The 19,998-nt window shown below is 36.8% G+C and overlaps 1 protein-coding gene across 1 annotated transcript in view; it reads right to left on the bottom strand.

Moving 5' to 3' along the window:
* Positions 1 to 19,998, bottom strand: part of LOC149084111 (nose resistant to fluoxetine protein 6-like) — a 77,002-nt gene that overhangs the window by 48,032 nt on the left and 8,972 nt on the right. The window contains exons 2-3 of the mRNA XM_089234459.1: positions 2,507 to 2,751; positions 2,244 to 2,358 (exon numbers count right to left, since the gene is read on the bottom strand). Of these exons, the coding sequence (XP_089090585.1) occupies positions 2,244 to 2,358; positions 2,507 to 2,751 (360 nt within the window). The remainder of the gene's footprint in view (positions 1 to 2,243; positions 2,359 to 2,506; positions 2,752 to 19,998) is intronic.

Here is a 19,998-nt window from a genome sequence, read left to right on the forward strand (position 1 = left end):
TGACCATCTTGGGATGGTTTGCGCTCTTTCCCAAAGGGATGGACGGTCTCGGAGAGCCTGATATCAAACTCGATTGCGGAGGGAAATAAAATAAAATAAATGAAACAAAAAATAAAATAAATGAAATAAAATAAATGAAATAAAATAAATGAAATAAAATAAATGAAATAAAATAAATGAAATAAAATAAATGAAATAAAATAAATGAAATAAAATAAATGAAATAAAATAAATGAAATAAAAGAAAAATGAATAAAAATAAATGAAATAAAATAAATGAAATAAAATAAATGAAATAAAAGAAAAATGAATAAAAATAAATGAAATAAAAAAATGAAATAAAATAAATGAAATAAAATAAATGAAATAAAATAAATGAAATAAAATAAATGAAATAAAATAAATGAAATAAAATAAATGAAATAAAATAAATGAAATAAAATAAATGAAATAAAATAAATGAAATAAAAGAAAAATGAATAAAAATAAATGAAATAAAATAAATGAAATAAAAGAAAAATGAATAAAAATAAATGAAATAAAATAAATGAAATAAAATAAATGAAATAAAATAAATGAAATAAAAGAAAAATGAATAAAAATAAATGAAATAAAATAAATGAAATAAAATAAATGAAATAAAATAAATGAAATAAAAGAAAAATGAATAAAAATAAAATAACCACCTATATATTTTACCCCAGGAAGCACCATTAACATAATGTTATGCATTTTTGGAGGTCGACTTCTTCCCAAAAATGTTGTGTAGAAAATGAAGGTGACCCCGAAAATTCCTGAGTTTCAGGCTTCGGAAGTCGTTAGGGCGTCCCTGAAACCCGTGGTACAACAAATGGATTTATAAGCGGTTTGTAAGGGGATCCCATGTAAGACAGAAGCCCCTGACACCCATGCAAGACAGAAACACCTGACACCCATGTTTGGGCTGTGACCCATAGAATGAGAACCTGACCAAGGATGATAAAACGTTTTTGGATATTTATTAATATCACAGAAATGGTCTAACCCTGGCTCGAGTTCTTAACCCAGCGATACGAGTTTATGAATGACCAATAATCGAAGAATAGAGGGTATTTAGGACATTATGGCCACCGCAGAGGCGTATTTCTTAAGCGGGATACAGCTCAGAGCAGCGAGTTTGGAGGGATGGCAAATTTTAGTAACTAGTGATTAAGAACAGCTGAAGGTCAGTAAAATTTGAATAGCGCGCAGTCAGTAAAACCATAAATTCACCGCTGCCGAGGTAGCCCGCCTTAAATACAAATCAAGGCGTCTGCATATGCTTCTGTACTAGTTAACTAATGAATCTTCATTCAGATCGATTCAGTAGTTGCAGATCATAAAATTTGCTACTCGTAGCCAATAGTAAGACCATTTACTAAATGTTCTGATCTGTCTTACACGTGGCACAACTTTCCTTATTCTGATATTTCCAGAGATCTTGAAAGTTCGCCAGAGCCCCCCGGTAAGGCCTTGGGAGAGTGTCTCGAACTTGTACAAGGCCAAGAATCTTCCGATTCTGATTTGCATACTTATGGATCACCTGACCTGTAAATGATTTGTAATTGTAGGCTATCATTGCCCGTACTTCCGAACGAAAGTCGCAATGAAGGTGAATCTTCCTAGAGGGAATGACCAATTTCTGACGATGGAGCTTGATAGCTTCACGCAACGTATGGTTACGATCTTAATAGATGAAATAGATGCTTCTAAGCATTACCTCCCTCCCCCCTCCGATGAACACTCATTAGTTGTATGTATAAGTGCAAATGAAAATTTAGGAGTCCAATATTATATGACGTGACATGAAACCGAAGCTATCCAGTCGCAACTAGCGCTATCCATGACCATGGGAATTTCTGCCCTTCGTAAGGTTGTTCACGTTCGCAAGGACAAACGTATTGAATTCAAGGGTATCGTTCGTTAAACGGAGGGAACGCGAATCAAGATACGTACACGCATTCCGCGATAATTGTTCCAGGAACTGCCTTCGGAAGAGGAAAGGTATACGTGATCTTGCTCATCTTCGTTTTAGAGATGATAAATCGTCGTGCCCCTTGCTTGGATCACATTTTATTCAAATCACCTTCAGATATGCGTGTTAGGATTCAATGTACCGCTACTTTTAAGTAGTAAAGATAGGAACAATACAGCATCTATGTATGTGTGATGCTTGAATTCAGAGATAAAAGTGGTTGACCCTCAGTTAGTTCGATTCTACTCACCAGCGGATGCAAGTATGGATATGTCCTCAGGTTCGCATGTCGAAGGTACGCAGACGCCGAAACGAAAATTGAGGAAGTAGAAAAGCTGTACAAAATGGGTCACTTCTTTGAATAACTGCAAGATCAGAAATTTGAAAGAAAATCTCTTTTCAATATCGCATGCAATATTTTTTTTTTAATGTTATGGATTGAAATTCTACATCTTCGTTCGATTTTGTTATCGATTATAACGACTGAATGAAATTAGTGAGAGTGCTACCTACCCCAGTGCTGTTTTGGAATGCCTTGAAAGGCTCCATTATTTCGTTTACTTTGTAGAACTTTGGTTTCTTTGGCATTAATGGTCCTCCTTCTATCGTGCAGTATTTCCCGTGGAACAGCGTTCTTTCCGGTGATGATTTGGTTTTCTTTTCGGTCGCCTTTATGGCTATGCATTCGTCGTAATTGCCGAAGGAGCTGACGCTACCGAGGAACAGTCCTTCCATTGATTTGGCTGTTGCATCCAACACTATAAAATAATCAGTTCATTAGTATTATATGATTAAAAAAAACCACCTTATTTTTTTATGCATTTTTAACTTAAAACCTGTCTTAAGCCTTTAATGCTCATAACAGCCGAAAACGGACGGACACTCTAACGGCCATAGACGGTCCACGAGTGCGAGCATATTTCATAGGCTTTTGTAAAAGACTAGGAAGAAGAAGATCTAAAGAGAGAAGCTCTCACTAAGAGACGGTAACCGAAAACTTCAGACTTGCGGTCTGAAACCCCCATCGATGGAATTTGTAAAAGCTGGAGAACAAAAATGTTTCCCTGACTATATTCAGGAGAAGTAATTGTATTTATTTCATTGTATTGTAAAATCAATTTCGCCCGTATCAATACGCCACAGAAAGGAAATAAAAAATGAAGGTTGCATTAAATTTACGCTGTGCTGGTGAAGTTGTTCGAAAAACAAAAAAAATGGAAAACAAGAAAGAGCTAAAAAAAATAATAATTTGGCCAATTTTTCTTTATTTCGGAAAAGGACCGTTTAAGGTTTTTCGTCAGCAAATTTTTAGCCATTTTTGACTTCCCCCCCCCCTATCAGCAAAAATCAGCAAAACTCTGACCCGCCCCCTTGTCAGTAAAATTTCGTCAGCACTGCCCCCTACCTCCTAACACATATTGCGATCAGAAACCTACGCGGGAGGGGGCATAGGGAGCTCTTGTGCCTTCCCCCCCCCTTCCCTCCCAGACGAAAAAATTCTTTTTTAATGCAAAAAATATTTTGAAATAATTAAAATTTTGAATGAAAATACCTTTATATGTTATTATAATCAATTTCTGTTAATTTCAATGCCATTTGAAGGGTAAGAACTCAAAATTTCTCTTTGAGAAATTCATTGTGACCCACCCTTTGAGTCATGTGTGGTAAACCCTTGACCCGCGGAACAAATGTGGCCCTTAAGGTTATCTGATGTGGTTTGCCCCCACCAAACCCAATTTTGCAAAAATGAACTAAGCGGCACATTTCCTGATAACTTAAATGACCCGTGGCATTCCAGAGCATTTAAGTGGCCCGTGAAGTAGGCCCTTGACACATTCAAAGATCACTTAAGTAAACCACGGCACAGTTCCAAGAACACTTAAACGATCCGTGGCACATTTAAAGATCCCTTGAGTGACATGAGGCACAATTTTAGAGCACTTAAGCTCTACATCACTAAAGTTACCCACGGAATATTCCCAGATTACTTAAGTGATCCGTGGCATAATTATGAATCACTTGAGTGATGCGTTTCACAGTTCCAGAGCACTTAATCGGCCCGGAAGCATTTCCATAGCACTTGAAAGATCCGCGAAATATTTATAGATTGCTGAAGTGGCTCCGTAAGGGATTTACCGTTGCGGAGAATTAGTTCAGGTGCCCACAAACTAGCGAAAGATTTTTCTCGTTTTTGGCGCACTGAGTAAGATGTCATTAAGAATATTTCATATTTTTATAAAGGGTGGTTGATGACGTAAGCATAATCCAACCCCCCCCCCCCCCCCGTCATCAAAAGTGGGCAAATCGGAAACCCTCCATCGATGCTGACGTAATACTTGAATGACCCCATTCCAAATACTTCTCGCGCGCGTGTGCTGAAATAAGCGGTATGAACAGTTGAACAGAACAACACCAAAAAAAAAAATAAAAAATAATAATAATAATAATGAAATAATAATAATAATAATTGTTATTATTATTATTATCATTAATAAGCTAAAATAAGTCAACTGCATTTGTCAGTCGATTAATTTCTGCAATGAATACAATATTTAGTAAAGCGAAATGTCAGTCGGACAAACGTCTTATGCTGGTCTGATGGTATCACAAACCATTACACATTATTTATTATCATATTATTTCACAAAATTTCCCTTTACCCCCAACAAACAGGTAAGGTTTTATTTCTTCCGTGCAGTTTCAGTGAGAAACGTCCTGCATGTGCGTATGCAGAACTAAACATTCGTATAAAAACACGCATTTATTTCATTTTTTTTCTGAACATAATGAGGAATTTCCGAGTTTCTATAACTGGCGCTTATCATACTATTAAATTTTTCAGGACAAATTCCTAACCAATGCTCGGTTTATTTGACGCCGTGTGAGTAGTTGCTTTCCATCATTTTTCAACCCTTTCACGTTCAGACTGACTTTTGGCAACGAATTCGGATGATCTGTATTTGACTTATCGGTGATAAATCTGGTAACCTAACGACTATCTGGTAAATCTGGTAACCTAACCTAACGACACTTTAAAAAAAGGAAGGAGAAGGGAGAAAAGAAAAGATTTAAGAGAAAATGAATAGAAAAGGAAAAACAGTATAAAATATAAGTAGATAAGAGAGTACATCATTGATTTATCTTTTCGCCCTCACCCCCATGTGTTCTTTCTCCCTTACATGTATATAGAAGTACGATACATTATACGTGGGGGAAGGGAAGAAATCACTAACAGGAGTATGTAAAGAACGAGGAAGAAAGGAAGAAAAAAAAAACAATTTCGGTTCATACCGTTACAATGAAGCTTCGCGATGCTGAAGGGAGAGGAAAAACACATTAAAAAAACAGTGTTGAATTTATTGCACTGGCGTTTGGACGAAATATTTCGTCGGTGAATGTAAAGGGGTTGAATCACGTTAGTGATAGATCGAAATGATGTTCGGTTTATGCATGTACTGTATTGCACTGTATGTTATCACTCCTCTAAACTTTGACTAAAGGTGATTGAGACTTGGAGTTTGAAATCTAAAATACTAAAATTCAGATCGATTCGTGAGTTAGGAGACATATAGAATAACTGATTGACTGTCACAAATGATCAATTAACATTTTCAGTCCTAAACTAATGAGAATTATAAATTAAAATTTTTATGTCTAATTTTTAATATGATCTAAATGTTTTAAGCTCATATTAAAAGTTATCAGTTCTGTTCTATTCAGAAAATGATGGATGTTTTATTGTGAGGAAAGATCATTCATATGCTAATCATTTATATTGTCTTGAGAGGACTGATCTCATTCAAAGAACGCTGATGCTATACCCAATACAGTAGTTTAAAACGTTCAGGAGTACATTAACCTCTGAGAGACGACCCTTCAGTCTGTCAGACCAGACAAGGTCCGGACTATGTCTCTTCCGGGATAATAGAACTTTACCATTGTGGGTTGGGGTATGCTAGGCCGCCCCGGTCCTCTACGTAAGTCCCAAGTCACTAGCTGCAGGTGTGACGTCTGGTCCTTGGATTCTTGCCTCCCCCCCATTTCAGCGTCACCCCCAACCCGAGACAAACCCCATGAGGAGTCCACGGACCCGAACACCGGTCGCATGTACCTCCGGCCACACTCCCGCAACAGACCAGGTCGATTTATTTGTAACCAAAATTTCGATTATATGTGTGGCCTTTCAGTTTGGGATCTACGTACGAAAATGCCAGCCGTGGAAGTCCATAGGAATAGTAACGTGGGAGTGTGTCTGGTTTTTCAGGTTCAGCCGTGGAAGTCTACATACCGATCTTATACAATTTATTTTTTCAAGCACGTATAAACTTTGCAGGGCAAGTCATTTGAACAACCGATTGTCCTAATTTCCAGGGAAATTCATATTTCTTGAAACAAAAAACTCTACAAGATAGATGCTATTGTTTATATCTGCTTATGCACTATTGCTTATTTTCTAAATTAGTGATATCAGCTGAAACGCATGCAAATTATATCCAGCCTAATCACGAATTTACGGTATTGTATCGGGAAGCAGCTGAATCATTGAGAATGGTTATCTTCTAAAAAAGTTATTTCTCGGCCGAGCCCTTTTCTCATCCATTCTCAGGGTCCAAGTTAATTGAGATAATTCCAACGTGATTCCTATCATTAAAGCAAAAGTAAAGAAAAAACGAACAAACACGTGCTGAGGTATTTTATCTACGGAAAGGTAGAATTTATCGTTGTCCTTCATCGGCGACAGTGTCGTTCTTACGATCAAGGTCTCGAGATCGATTCCGATTTGCTCTAGAAATAAAAAAGCCTTGTAATTAGGGTTCAACTGAAACGAGAATCACTTGATGTGAAAATAAAGTCCATTTGTATATTCCTCGAAGTACTAGTTTTGTGGTTTCTCTTTTGTTCTCGTCATCAATGAGAATGTTACATAATATAAACCTGTTCAAAGTCAATGTTCATTAGACACTAATCGGTATGTGCCTTGTACGAGTTTGTTCGTACTCGTGGCCTTCACGCGCGGGATTTTGAAATCGTAAATTATTCGGTAGAAATATAATTCGGGTTCCGTGCAATAAAAGTCTCGTGATGACTCTTTCTTTAAGACTATCTCCGTATCCAGTCGTGTTAAGGATATTCTCATTGAAGGTGTTTTAACTGTCGGGGTTTTTACGAAGGGTCTTCAGTGGGATGCAGTGTTTGCAAAGGAAACCAACTTAACCTTGGCGTTTATATCCTTTAACTTGGTAGAAAGAGGAAAAATGCATAAAAAAACGTGTTTCTTTTTCTTTTTATTACGCAGTTTCAGCTACAAGTTGCATACCTTCGGGCAAGTAGGCGTCACCAATTCTATGATTAATGGGTCAAGCTTTCATACAATTAATCCTGCCGTGATTATTGATACAACGCGTGTTTGGATTTTAACCCATCTTTAATAGTCATTTATAGTAATATCCATAACATTTCTGAGATCTTTAATTTCGTCGTTTATCGTCATAGTGCGGTATGATCTGGAATCTGAGATGATTGCTTCACATTCTCTTCCATATTGAGAAAGTGAATTCCGTAATATTATGAATATTGCAATACTAAAAAAAAATCATGTTCTTAAGGAAATTTTAATGGTTTTTGGGTAGATTGGGGCTGCTCGTTATGAATCTGGCATTGGGTTTGTCAGATCGGCTATTTTTCGAGATAAAGTGAAAATTAAATTTCCATTTTAAATCAGTGGTAGTACATAAGCAGCAGACAAATCACGTTATTGAGAGTATGCATTATATGGAAAACTAGAACCAATTTGGCAAAACCAATGACTATTCGTAATCAGCGCCCCAAAATGACTCAAAAATCACTGAAATATCTGCCGATTGATTTACTACCCATTTATTTAAAACACAGCTTCAATGTGATTTGTATGCTACTTATGTATTACAATTGAGAAATATGATTTTCACTTTATCTCAAAAACTAGAGCAAATGTGACAAACCAATGTCGGATTCGGAATCAGCAGTCGTAATATACCGTAAAATCACTGACAAGATATCTATTTCTGATAAAGAAATCAGTGGTGAGCAGTGTTATCAGTACTTATTTTATATTGATGCACCAGGTAGATTTAGTAACATGATTCAGAGCCCTCTGGGATGTAAATCTAAGGGTGCAAAAAAAGCAATGAACTCATTTCACGTAAATGTTTTTCAATTGAAAAAAAATCACGAAAATGGTGGCCGATCGCAAAAAATCGGTCAAAGCAAATATATATTTTTAAATAATAACGTGATCACGTATTCCCAAGGGATCAGCATGATCCGTTCAGTGAATTTGTTAGTGTTAGGTTAGTAGACATCCATGCCCGAACCGGGATTTGAACCCAGACCTGCACAGTGAGAAGCTAGTTCCCTAACCACTCCTGGCAGTCGAGTGGTCCATGCCTGAAGGTATGGTGCGGTGTTGTGACAGTACTGGGCTAATACACGAAAATATTCACGAAAAAGGTACGGGGGGTCCCACGAGTTTAGCCGCATACCGGCCAATGCGGGGGAATTTCAGTAGGGAGAATGCAGTACATACGTTTACGAATTCTTACATGAAGTGATGGAAATGAAAATTCTGTGTGGGGGAAACAGCAGCGCGTTACCTACAGGGTACAGGCTGCAAAAGAAAGCACAACACATACAATTTGCGAAAATATTGCAGTTGAAATTTTTCCTGTATGTTTTGAACATTGAAAAAAAAAATCAGTTACAATAAAAAGAACTTCTTGTCTATACATTTTTTGAACATATCGATAAAAACATAAAATGTTGCTATTTCAATTAAGTATTTGTTTTCATGATTTATTCTACTATTAAGTATATAACGTTCACAGATGATTATACTATCGATACCAAAGGGCATCCTGTGTTTATACGCTGACGATGTCATATTAACCCTTTATATCTTGAATTAATTTACCAGTAACTTTTTAATTATATTTTTGCATCATTGATAAATTTTGGTGCAGAATAATCCTAGGAAAAAAAAAAGAGTAAAATACTTTTTACAGTAATTTAATGAATAATTATGCAGCTGGTACTTAGAAGAACCGACAGGAATATGGGTAATATGTAAAGGGGAAAAAAAATCAAACACACACATTTTCATTTACACTACTCGAGGTGACACTTCTGAAAACAATTCTTTTTTTTCTTTTCATTACAACAGAGAAATGCATTACAAAATGAACATTTTGAGTGCGGTTTGGACTGTAACTTTCGAATGCCGCACATCTTCCCCTCTGCTGAACAAAGGTAGGCCAATCAGCTCCAAGAAATTGTTTCCTGATGTCTATGGGCGCAGAAAAGTTACTCTTCCTTTTCTTCTTTGGCTGTTCTGGCGTGGTGCTGACAGCAGGGACAGCCTCTCTCTTCTTGACTAGGCTACTTCCTTGGGTTGTGAGTCCTATTGCCAAGTTTCTACGAAACTCCAATAATGAAATTTTTTTATGTATTTCTTTATAATGACATAGAGACATTGACATATGCCATTTTAAGTATCGCGAAGTACAATCTGTGCCATAATTTCTTTGACTTTCTGTCCTTCATATAGTGAGCGCAGCGTATCTGCTTTGTCCACTCCGCCCATTGATGAACATCATATATAGGTGCTGCAATGTCTTTTTTCGTCCCATCTCGATCTCGAAGAGACTCGTTATTTTGTTTTCCGTATTAAAGTAATTTTTATTGTAGGAAAAAAAAAGTGCTCTCATTTCCTGGTGGTACTTTGTAGTACCGGCATACATTTTCGACCCTATTATAGAAAATAAAATTGTAATTTTCAAATAAAATGTAGGTAATGTTTACCTGTACAATGTAGAAGAGAATAAAAAATAATAACACCAATAAACTGGTAATTAGTCACTAAATTTAATCAAATAAACTCTACTGCAAAACTTCTTCCTAATGCTACATGGCAAAGATAAAATGCCCGCAGCAAAAAAGAAAAACAATTTCTGCTTTTACTGCTAGCTACTGCCTGCAATATAAACTACACTCATCGTGTGTCATTGTAGATACTGCCAGTAAAAGTGGTCATATTCGGAAATTATAAGCGTTTGATTGAAGCGGTACTTGAAAGTGACGTCAGGATATAAAGGGTTAATCAAAATATCATGATTCGGGATACAAAAAAAAAAACAATGAACTCATTCCACATGAATATGTTTCAATTAAAAAAAAGTCACAAAAATGGCCGATCGAGGCTGATCGATGGTGCGGTGCTGTTAGACTACTGGGCTAATACATGAAAATGGTCACGAAAAAAATGCAGGTTGTTCCACGAGTTTCACGGCATGCCGGCCGGTGCGGGGGAATTCCAGTAGGAGGAATACAGTACATTTACGAATTCTCACATAAGTGATGGAAATGTAAATTCTGTGAGGGGAAACAACAGCGTTACCTACAGGCTGCAAAAGAAAACTCAACACACACAATTTTCAAAAATATTGCAGTTGAAATTTTTTCTGCATACTTCAGACAACAAAAAATCAATTACAATGAGAAAAATTTCTTGTTTATGTTTTTAAAACATATGGATGAAAGAGTAAAGTTGTTACTATTTCAAGTAAGTATTTATTTTCATCATATATTCTACTAATGCGCTTCTCCTGCTTGAAACTGATGTTATTACAATACAGAGATGGTATGTGTCATGTCTTCATTATAACTTTTTCTTTGACGTTCTTGATTATGGTTATATGACTGATGACGGTTCAACAGTACCTCAAACATCTTTGGTTAGTGTCTCTCGATTATGTAAATATTTATAATGTTGGGGTTTTTGGGTAGCATATCATCAGCTACTTCCCTTAAGACATTTCCCCCTTGTTTTTCGATTGTGTTGTGTTTTATCTCGATGAGCATTCATTTCGCGAAGATTTGTAAACAATACTCTCCTGACTCTTTCATTCTCTACACACACACATACACAAACTTGTCTTTTCTGGTCTGGTCTGGTCTGGTGGCTTCTCCTGCTCACCAGCTATTCATTGCTATGGTCAACCTCATCAAATATTGCGAGGGTCGGCTAGAAATGATAATATATATAGCAGTGATCAGCGAGCCGGATGCAGATTGCCAAGGGAAAAAGATGCCCATAACCAATATGGATGCCATCTATTTCTAAAATACATCAACCCAATTGAAAATATTATTATATAAACTAATGGCTATATAATCTATGGTGTTTGGTCAGAACATGATAACTCCAAAATCACATTTTTGAGATATAAGAATTTTCATTGTCATTTAAAAATCAGAAATTAAGCAAACACGCAAATTAAAATATCATACATCAGCATGTTGTTTAGCCGTACGCTCGTATTTGTGCATTTATCTCACTACTAATTAGTTATAATTAGCAAGACTTACTACTAGATGAAAAACCATTTTTTGGAGTTATCATGTTCTGACCAAACGCCACAGAAATACAATGCCCATAAAAATATATTTGTGGTTGTCTTAGTCTAAGTATGGATGGCTTCTCGATTTATTCCAAAACATTTATCGTATTTATATTTAAACATGTCAGTTGGGTCGGAATTTATTACCCCTCGGGTGGGTAAGCTACTATAAACAATAATATTCAAACGGAATCGGAGTGACTGACAGTCAAGGAGAGACTGGCTGTTTTTCAAAATGATGAATAGGGGCTACCCCTCAATCATATAATCAAATTTTTTAGTTCACATTCATCTTCTCGGACCTCTCAGGTTCAGATAAACGACTCATTATGAAAAAAAAGATGCATAATCGCAGGAATTGAAAGGTTCCAACTTGAGCCTGATGATCTGCAATATTTTCATGTATATATCCTATGGTACCAAAGGGCATTCCTGGTTTATACGCTGAAGATGTTATATAATTTCAAATACAAATACAAATACAAATACAACGCCACAACAGGCAAAATGCCCAACGAGGTGGCTGATAAAAAGATGCCCATAAAAATATGGTTGTCATATGTTTCAAAAATACAGCAACCCAATTAAAAATGCAATTAACACAAATTACAAACAATATATACACATGATAAAATATTATACGATGCCCATAAAGATTACTTATGGTTGTCTTATTCTAAGAATGGATAGCTTCTCGATTTACCCCAACATGTTTATCGTATTTCTTTTTAAACGTGTCAATTGTGTTACAATTTACTACCTCCGGGGGTAAGCTATTCCATTTATTAACAACCCTATTGGAGAAAAATTCCCTGCGACACCATAACCTTGCATTGTCCCTCACCAATCGATACTGGTGTCCCCTTGTAAAAGCAGTCGATTGGCGGTGTACTAAAAGTTCATGGTCCATCCTATCCATCCCATTGAAAATTTTGAACACTTCGATCATATCTCCTCGACACCTGCGTTCATCCAATGTAAACATATTCAAAAAATGAAGTCTTTCTTCATAACTCAAGCCCTGTGTGCCAATAAGGACACGCGTAGCTCTTCTCTGCACCCCTTCAACCAAGTCTATGTCCCTCTGTAGGTATGGTCTCCAAAACCTTACAGCATACTCCAGTCCAGGACGAACTAAGCCTCGAAAAAGAGGAAGAATGACTTTAGGAGAACGCGAAGAGACCTTTTTGAAAATGAGACCAAGCATTCTATTCGATTTTTTGACAACCGCTGAACAATGTTCAGAAAACTTAAGTCGCTCGTCAATGAGAATTCCCAAATCGGTGACTCTAGTTGCATCCGGGATAGTGACACCATTCAACTCGTAAGAGAACCGTGGGTTGTTCGAACCAAAATGAGCGACCATGCACTTATCTACGCTAAAGGTCATGCTCCATTCATTTGCCCATGCTGCAATCTTGTTTAAGTTGGTCTGGAGCAACTCCCTATCGCTTTCATTCCCGATTACCCCCATTAGCTTCACATCATCTGCGAATTTGCTAGTAATTCCATCGATACCCTGATCGAGTTTATCGATAAAAAGTGAAAAAAGTATGGGGCCAAGGACACTTCCCTGAGGAACTCCACTTGTGACGTCTGTCCAACCAGAGAATTCCCCGTTCACCATAACTCGTTGCGACCTATCTCTTAACCACGATTCTATCCAATTCAGCAAGTTGCCCCCTATTCCAATCTCGTGTAAACGCTTCAAGAGTTTGCCATGTTGGACCCGATCGAATGCCTTCTGGAAATCAAGGTAAACAACGTCGACATTTTTGCTCTTACCCAAAGCCTTAGTCACGTAATCATAGAAGCAAAGGAGGTTAGTTACACATGACTTCCCCTTCCTGAACCCATGCTGATTATCCGACAATACATTATTCTCGTCTATCCACTTCACAAACTGCCTTTTGATGATAATTTCCAAAATTTTCGAGAGGGAGCTCGTCAAACTCACTGGACGATAATTAGACACCACTTCTCTACTACCCTTCTTAAATATCGGAACAACGTTAGCCAGTTTCCAATCTCTCGGGACGATACCCTCAGCAACACTACTCCTGTATATCTGTGCGACTGGCCCCAACAATTCATTAGCACCTTCCCTGAGAACCCTGGGATAGATATCATCTGGTCCTGGTGCTTTGCTTGCACATACATTTCTTAGAAGATTTAGGACCTCCACGTCTTCCACTTGAATATCGTTGAGCGTTTTATTACCCCATGCAACACCCGTATATCGAATATCATTATCTCCATTAAAAACCGACGCGAAAAAGTCATTGAAAGCACTACACATGCCTACATTGCTCTCTACTTTTGAGCCTCCTATCGAGAGGGGGCCAACTGTCCCCTTACATCCATTATTGACGTATCGAAAAAATGATTTTGGGTCAGAGCCAATGTTATCTGCCAACCTAGATTCAACTTGCTTTTTACTATCCCTTATCGCTTTCTTCAACAGTCTTCTTTTATCAGTAAACAATGATAGGTCACCTCGTCCACTTTTATACTCTCTGAATGCTCTTTTCTTTTCAAGATAAAGGTTCCGCACGCTATCCGTGAACCATAGAGGGTGTGATGTACAAACACGCTTTTTTCGAACAAAGGGTATGACGTCGTGCAAAACAGAGGACAGCTTCGTACTAAATTCTTCCCATTGACTTACCACCCCTACTGATTCCAACCGGTCTTTGAAAACTTCCGCTAACCTTCTTCGCAAAACATCAAAGTTAGTTCTCCGAAAACAAGGAACCAATCTTTTGTTATCAACCTTACCCGAGGAAAAGTTACAGTGAAATCTGACGATACGATGATCACTGGAAGAAAACTCTTCCCCCACCGAAACATGTTCAACTAGATCCTCAGAACTAGTAAGAACTAAATCCAAAATAGCAGTACCCCTAGTGGCTTCTGATACATGCTGATACAAAAAATTTTCGAGCACCAACTTAAGAAAGTCTCTTTCATACTGATTTCCAGATGAAAGGTTCTCCCAATCAATACCCGGGTAATTGAAATCCCCTAGTATGAGAACCCTCTTTCGCTTACACATGTAGGAAATTTCATCGTGCATTTTGGCGATGTAGTTTTGATCCCTATTCGGTGGATTGTAACAAACCCCAACAATAAGCTTATGACGTCTTTTGTTCTCAAGTTCAACCCATATGGTTTCAATATCACTTCTCTGTACGTTACACTCACTAGCCTTCAAACATGATTTCACGTATATCAACACTCCACCCCCTTTCCTATCAGATCTATTTCTCAAAAAAGTATCGTATCCGGAGATGTGTAAGAAAGATTCATCCCCATCGTTTGCCCAAGATTCTGTAATGGCTATAAGATCCAAGTCCTCCACAACTATCATAGTTTCTAAAAAATCTTTCTTGTTACCCAAGCTCCTGGCATTTATTAACACACATTTTAATTTGCCCGGTGGTTTGTTGTCAATCGAGAAGCCATCCAAGTCAGAGGTGGGTAATTCCCCGTCAGTACTGTTGTGATTATCATTAACTAACCCGCATTCCCGACTACGTGGTCTGGGAGTAAAAAACCTGACCTAAGACTATCGTAAACCTCCCAGACCCCTCTCTTATTTAGATGGATCCCATCCGAACGAAGCCACCTATCGGTAAATGCGGGAAGCTCCAAGAACGTGACCCCAAGTGAGGAGCAAATGTCCTTCAGGCCTATATTGAATTGGTGGATCCTACTCCTATATCCCCTACTACCCCTTGGCAGCACTGGAATCACTGCCACATCTGAACCCCCCTCCCTAGCGGATAATAGTAAATCCCGGTACTCTGACAGAGACTCACTAATATTCGCTTCAGGAATTCAACCGGCAGGAATTCCTGAAAGTTGCTAAGTAACCTCCAGGAGCTGCTCACAAATGTCGAAAGATGAAATGCATACAACAATGCCAAGTTGAATGTGAACAAATGTGTGATGATATGGCTCACAAACCGAGATGTCCCATCAAACACGAAGATCATCATAGAGCGACAGATGTCTATGTAGAAGTACCATAATATCAGTACCTACATCTTTTAAAACATTTTTTTTTAATTGAAAGTTTTTATCTACGCCCAACGGTTGAGAAGAAAAAGGCATCGGGAGAAACTATATTCTACATTCATACACAGGTGTCCTTCACTTTACGCGATTAGTTAGTTCCACAAAATGATCGTGTAAAGTGAGAAGAATTTAACATGGGTGAGATAGAGATAGGGGTCTTCTTCAGAAGTATAAGAAAAATTTAAACCCAACTTCCAGCAGCAAAATATTGTTTTGAAAAATGAATCATTCATTCAAACATAAATAAATCTCGTCAATTTAGGCTATACGAATGAATTTAATAACACATTTACTCTACTGTCTTCTCTCTCAATACTTTCGATTAATTCTAGTGTAAACGTAGATGTTTTCTTTCCTGAAGAGCCTGATATGATAAGCTGATAACTTTTTTAATTAAAGCAGCCGAGATTCAGCTGTTAAGCAACATTCTTCTCTTTATGAAATCTTTTGTAGCAAAGCTAGCTGTTTCTGAATAATATCACAATCCTGTATTCATTGAGATCTTTGTCTTGGATTAAAATTCTGATGGCGCTTAGTCACTTAGGATGCAAACAAAGTGCACGTTGGTTTCCGATTCCGCAAGTTGGCGCCGTTGCTGATTGGTTAAAAACCTGAAACTCAGGTTTTTTAACCAATCTGTAAAGTTGCCAACTCGCAGAATCGTAAACCAGCGTGCAGTATGTTCGCACCTTTTTAGTCCGTGTGCAAGTTTTTATCTGTTTTCATAGTTTAAGAGTACAGCATTCGTCCAACAAACGAGAGACGAGGGTTAGAGTACCCGTGTAGGCAGATATGACTTGTCTAACTGCTGTGGCGGTAAAGTGGTGATAGTGATGGATTCGCATCACGAGGTCCCTTGTTTGAACCATAATGGTGCCACAGTGGTGGTCAGCTGAAGTTGGTTTTTTTGGTTCCCAACTTCCAGGCGCGAATGCGAGCCAATCCCCTCCCGCTAAAAAAGTCTCGTCACGGGGTGCAACAAGCCTACAAACGCTACACAAAAAAATTCAATCATTACGCTTCACTCCCTTCACTACTGAAATTTATACGGCAGCACTGAAAAATCAGACAGAACACTATATATACGCACTCGGAATATTGTAATTAATATTCCGAGTGCGTCGGCTCACACGTTCGGCACACCTCACTCGGTGCTGATGGTGATAAACCGTAGTTGTGCTCAGTTTGACAGAAAGAAAATCACTTAGTTCGATGCGTTATCAAAAGATGCTCATTAGTGAGATCTGGTGGGATGAGTAGGGGCATTTCTTCCATATTTGCCTCATCTACAAACCCAACGAATTTTGTCATCTTAATTACCTCTGATTTCTAAGCCCATTTTCAGGACTAAAATCAATCTACAAACCTAATTTTGCGTGTCCACAATTTCTAAAATTAACTTCCCAAAATCACGAAAAGCGAAACCACGTTAAGCGAGGGATATCTATTAGTATTATTAGTATTATTTTTATATTATTATATCTTATTATATATTATTATATCTATTAGTATTATTTTCATATATATATGAATACAGTATAAGCGAGTTAGGAAGAAAAAGTGGTAGAGCGGTTCAATTTTCAAAATAAAACCGGATTTTTCAGCATCAAGTTACTTACCAATAAATTTTAAACAAAAATAATACTTCTTTGTATAATGATAACTCATGTTATAGAGAGATTGTTTCTTACACATTTCAACAGCCGCGTCCACACTCCTGTCATTTTAAATAACAATCATGATCGATCCTCAAACAGGTTTTCGATTCACGTAAAACATTATATTCATTGTCCAAAATGTCAGGATCACATAATCCGCCACTAAATTGAAATCGTAGTAAAATCAAATCGATGTCAAGGTGAACGCAAATTTCTGTTTCCTCGTAATAAGCGGCGTATAAACCGCTATTTATTATTAATATTCCTCTGAACCATGAAAAAATAAATCCCCATACAGGTATTTCTTTTTTTTTTCAGATTCTTCTGTTCACATACGGATCGAACCTGTATTTGTTTTAGAAAACAGCCCCGCAATTAAAAAAAAAATATTAATTTTTTTGTTTTTAAAGATCATTATAGACTTTGAACTCTGTAATTGACCTTCGGTTTTTGATGGCTGCAGGTTCAAGTTTTACGACCAGACATAAGGAAGTAAATATATCTTTTTTGTTTAAAAAATACCAGTTTCTTAAGAAATCTCGTGCTGAAATTGTTTTAGGATGACTGTCACACAAGGTTGGATAATTTTTCACACTTATTGGAAATTGATAGAAATATACAGTTTCACGTTTTTGTCTTTATCTAGTCAAAAGAGATTGAAGCGCATGTCTGAATCATCCTGATAAAGAACGCAATTATAATTCTCCATTATCTATAAACTGACATTGACAAGGTTGAGCACGTAGGGTAATTTAAATTATGACATTTTGACGTTGTTAAAATCAAAATTCTTTAATTTTTTCGCTGGTCACGTGTATTCAACATTATTGTCTTCAACCTTTTTACACTTGCGGACCGGAATTGGTAAAATTATCAAAGGAACGGTAAAATTAAACGAGAGAAATTAATTGCTGACCAACAAAAAATAAATAAATAAATATACAAAAGCAACAATTTGAGAAACGGATAAAATAAATAAATACGACAAATAATTTGTGGGCTGGCAAAAAGTAAGTAGAAAAGAGAAATAGTTTGAGGACTAGCAAAAAATATAAAAGCAGGAGAAATAATTGTCGGACCTGCAAAAAATGAATAGATGAGAAATGGTTCGAGGACCAGCAAAAAATAAATACATTAGCGAAGTAGTTCGAGGATCAGCAAAACTATAAAAACATAAGAAATAATTCGCAAAATGAGAGGTTAGAAAAAAAATGAGGGAAATTTTTCAAAACATGCAAGAAATGAGTAGAAATGCGAAATAGTTTTAAAACCAGCAAAAATATAAAAACACAAGAAATAATTTGCGGACCTGCAAAAAATGAATAGATAAGAAGAAATAGTTTGGAGCCGGCAAAAAAAAAAAAATTAATGAATATGTGTTATTATTTTCTGACCGATAAATAATAAATGGACGAGAGAATCACAGTTTGAGGACCAGCAAGAATATATAAACAGAAGAAATAATTTGAGGACCGAAAAAAATTAAACAGATAAGAAAAATGATTTGTGGACCTGCTGGTAGCTGACAGATATTGAAACCTATATATAGAAATCCTAATCATAATTATTTCATTAAGGTTTGGGGGGGGGGGGTGATCATATTTTGAAGAGAAAAATATGCAAAATTCGAATCACAAATACAAGACATGGATAATTGTCGCCAAAGATATTACCAACTATCGATGAAATCACCAATTATTGCGCATAAATAACCCGTAGCGGGAAATGAAGTTTTTCAGCAAGTGTCTGCACACTGAATTAAAATGCACTACACGAAAGCAAAAAACTGAACCCTGACATGTACGAGCGGAGAATATTCATATTTTTGTGAATAAAAATTAATCACATCCATTGCAATATAATTCATTACTTATATAAATTATCTCCACCCCCATTTTGTTAGTGAAGATCGTGAATGTAGATGTACTCAAAGGCCGGTATTACACTATAAAAGTTTGATAAAAGTCCTATTATAAAACTTGAAAAATGCAGCCAATAAGGTCAACGGTTACATTTTCTAGAATGTAACAAATAATTTTATTGGTTAGATTTTTCAAGTTTTATAAAAGGGATTTTATCAAACTTTTATAGTGTAATACCGGCCAAAGTCAGGTATTGAAAATTCAAATACAATCGAAAAGAAAAGGGGTGATACAAACATAAAAACTTTGGTTCGAATCTGAAATCACCGACACACTCACTAATGATTGGAGGCAGCGCGCGCACAAACACACGCAAGCAAACCTATCCCAGAACAGATAAATAATAATAATAATAAATATATATATATATATATATGCGTACGCCATCTATATGAGATTTTCAGAATTTCGTCTCAAACCGAAAACATTTCAAATCATCACAGGATGATAGAGCAGGCTGCTACGTTCATCATCTGTGGGTGATGGGAATGCTTTGAAGGTTAATTAAAAGAGCAAGGCAGAACTACGGAAAATATAGTAAATGTACTGTGTACGAGTTATGCCAATATGCAATTCAGAGCGCCAAACGCATGTAATAAATATTTTTCTTTTTGTAGAACAAAAGATGAACGTTTAGTCAATGCGATGTTGAAAAGTCTCGCCACAGAGAGCAACAGGCCTACAACGATTAATTATTCAATCATTACACTTCACTCATAGTTAGAAAAACTGGTGGCAGATGGCAGCACTACACATAACAAGCATTACACAGAAACAAACTTCACGTCAGGTTTCACTACACGTACACACACATTCCCGCATGTACCAATTCGTTAGAGGTTCCGCATAGGAATATGGACGAGGTACATGTGTGGTTTAGTAGTAGTAGTCAATGCGATGAGCTCTGATTG

This window comes from Pholcus phalangioides, unplaced genomic scaffold (assembly GCF_987345545.1).
Source record: "Pholcus phalangioides strain wild (caught in Gottingen) unplaced genomic scaffold, Ppha-v1.0 ptg000008l_1, whole genome shotgun sequence".
Classification (NCBI taxonomy): Eukaryota; Metazoa; Arthropoda; class Arachnida; order Araneae; family Pholcidae; genus Pholcus; species Pholcus phalangioides.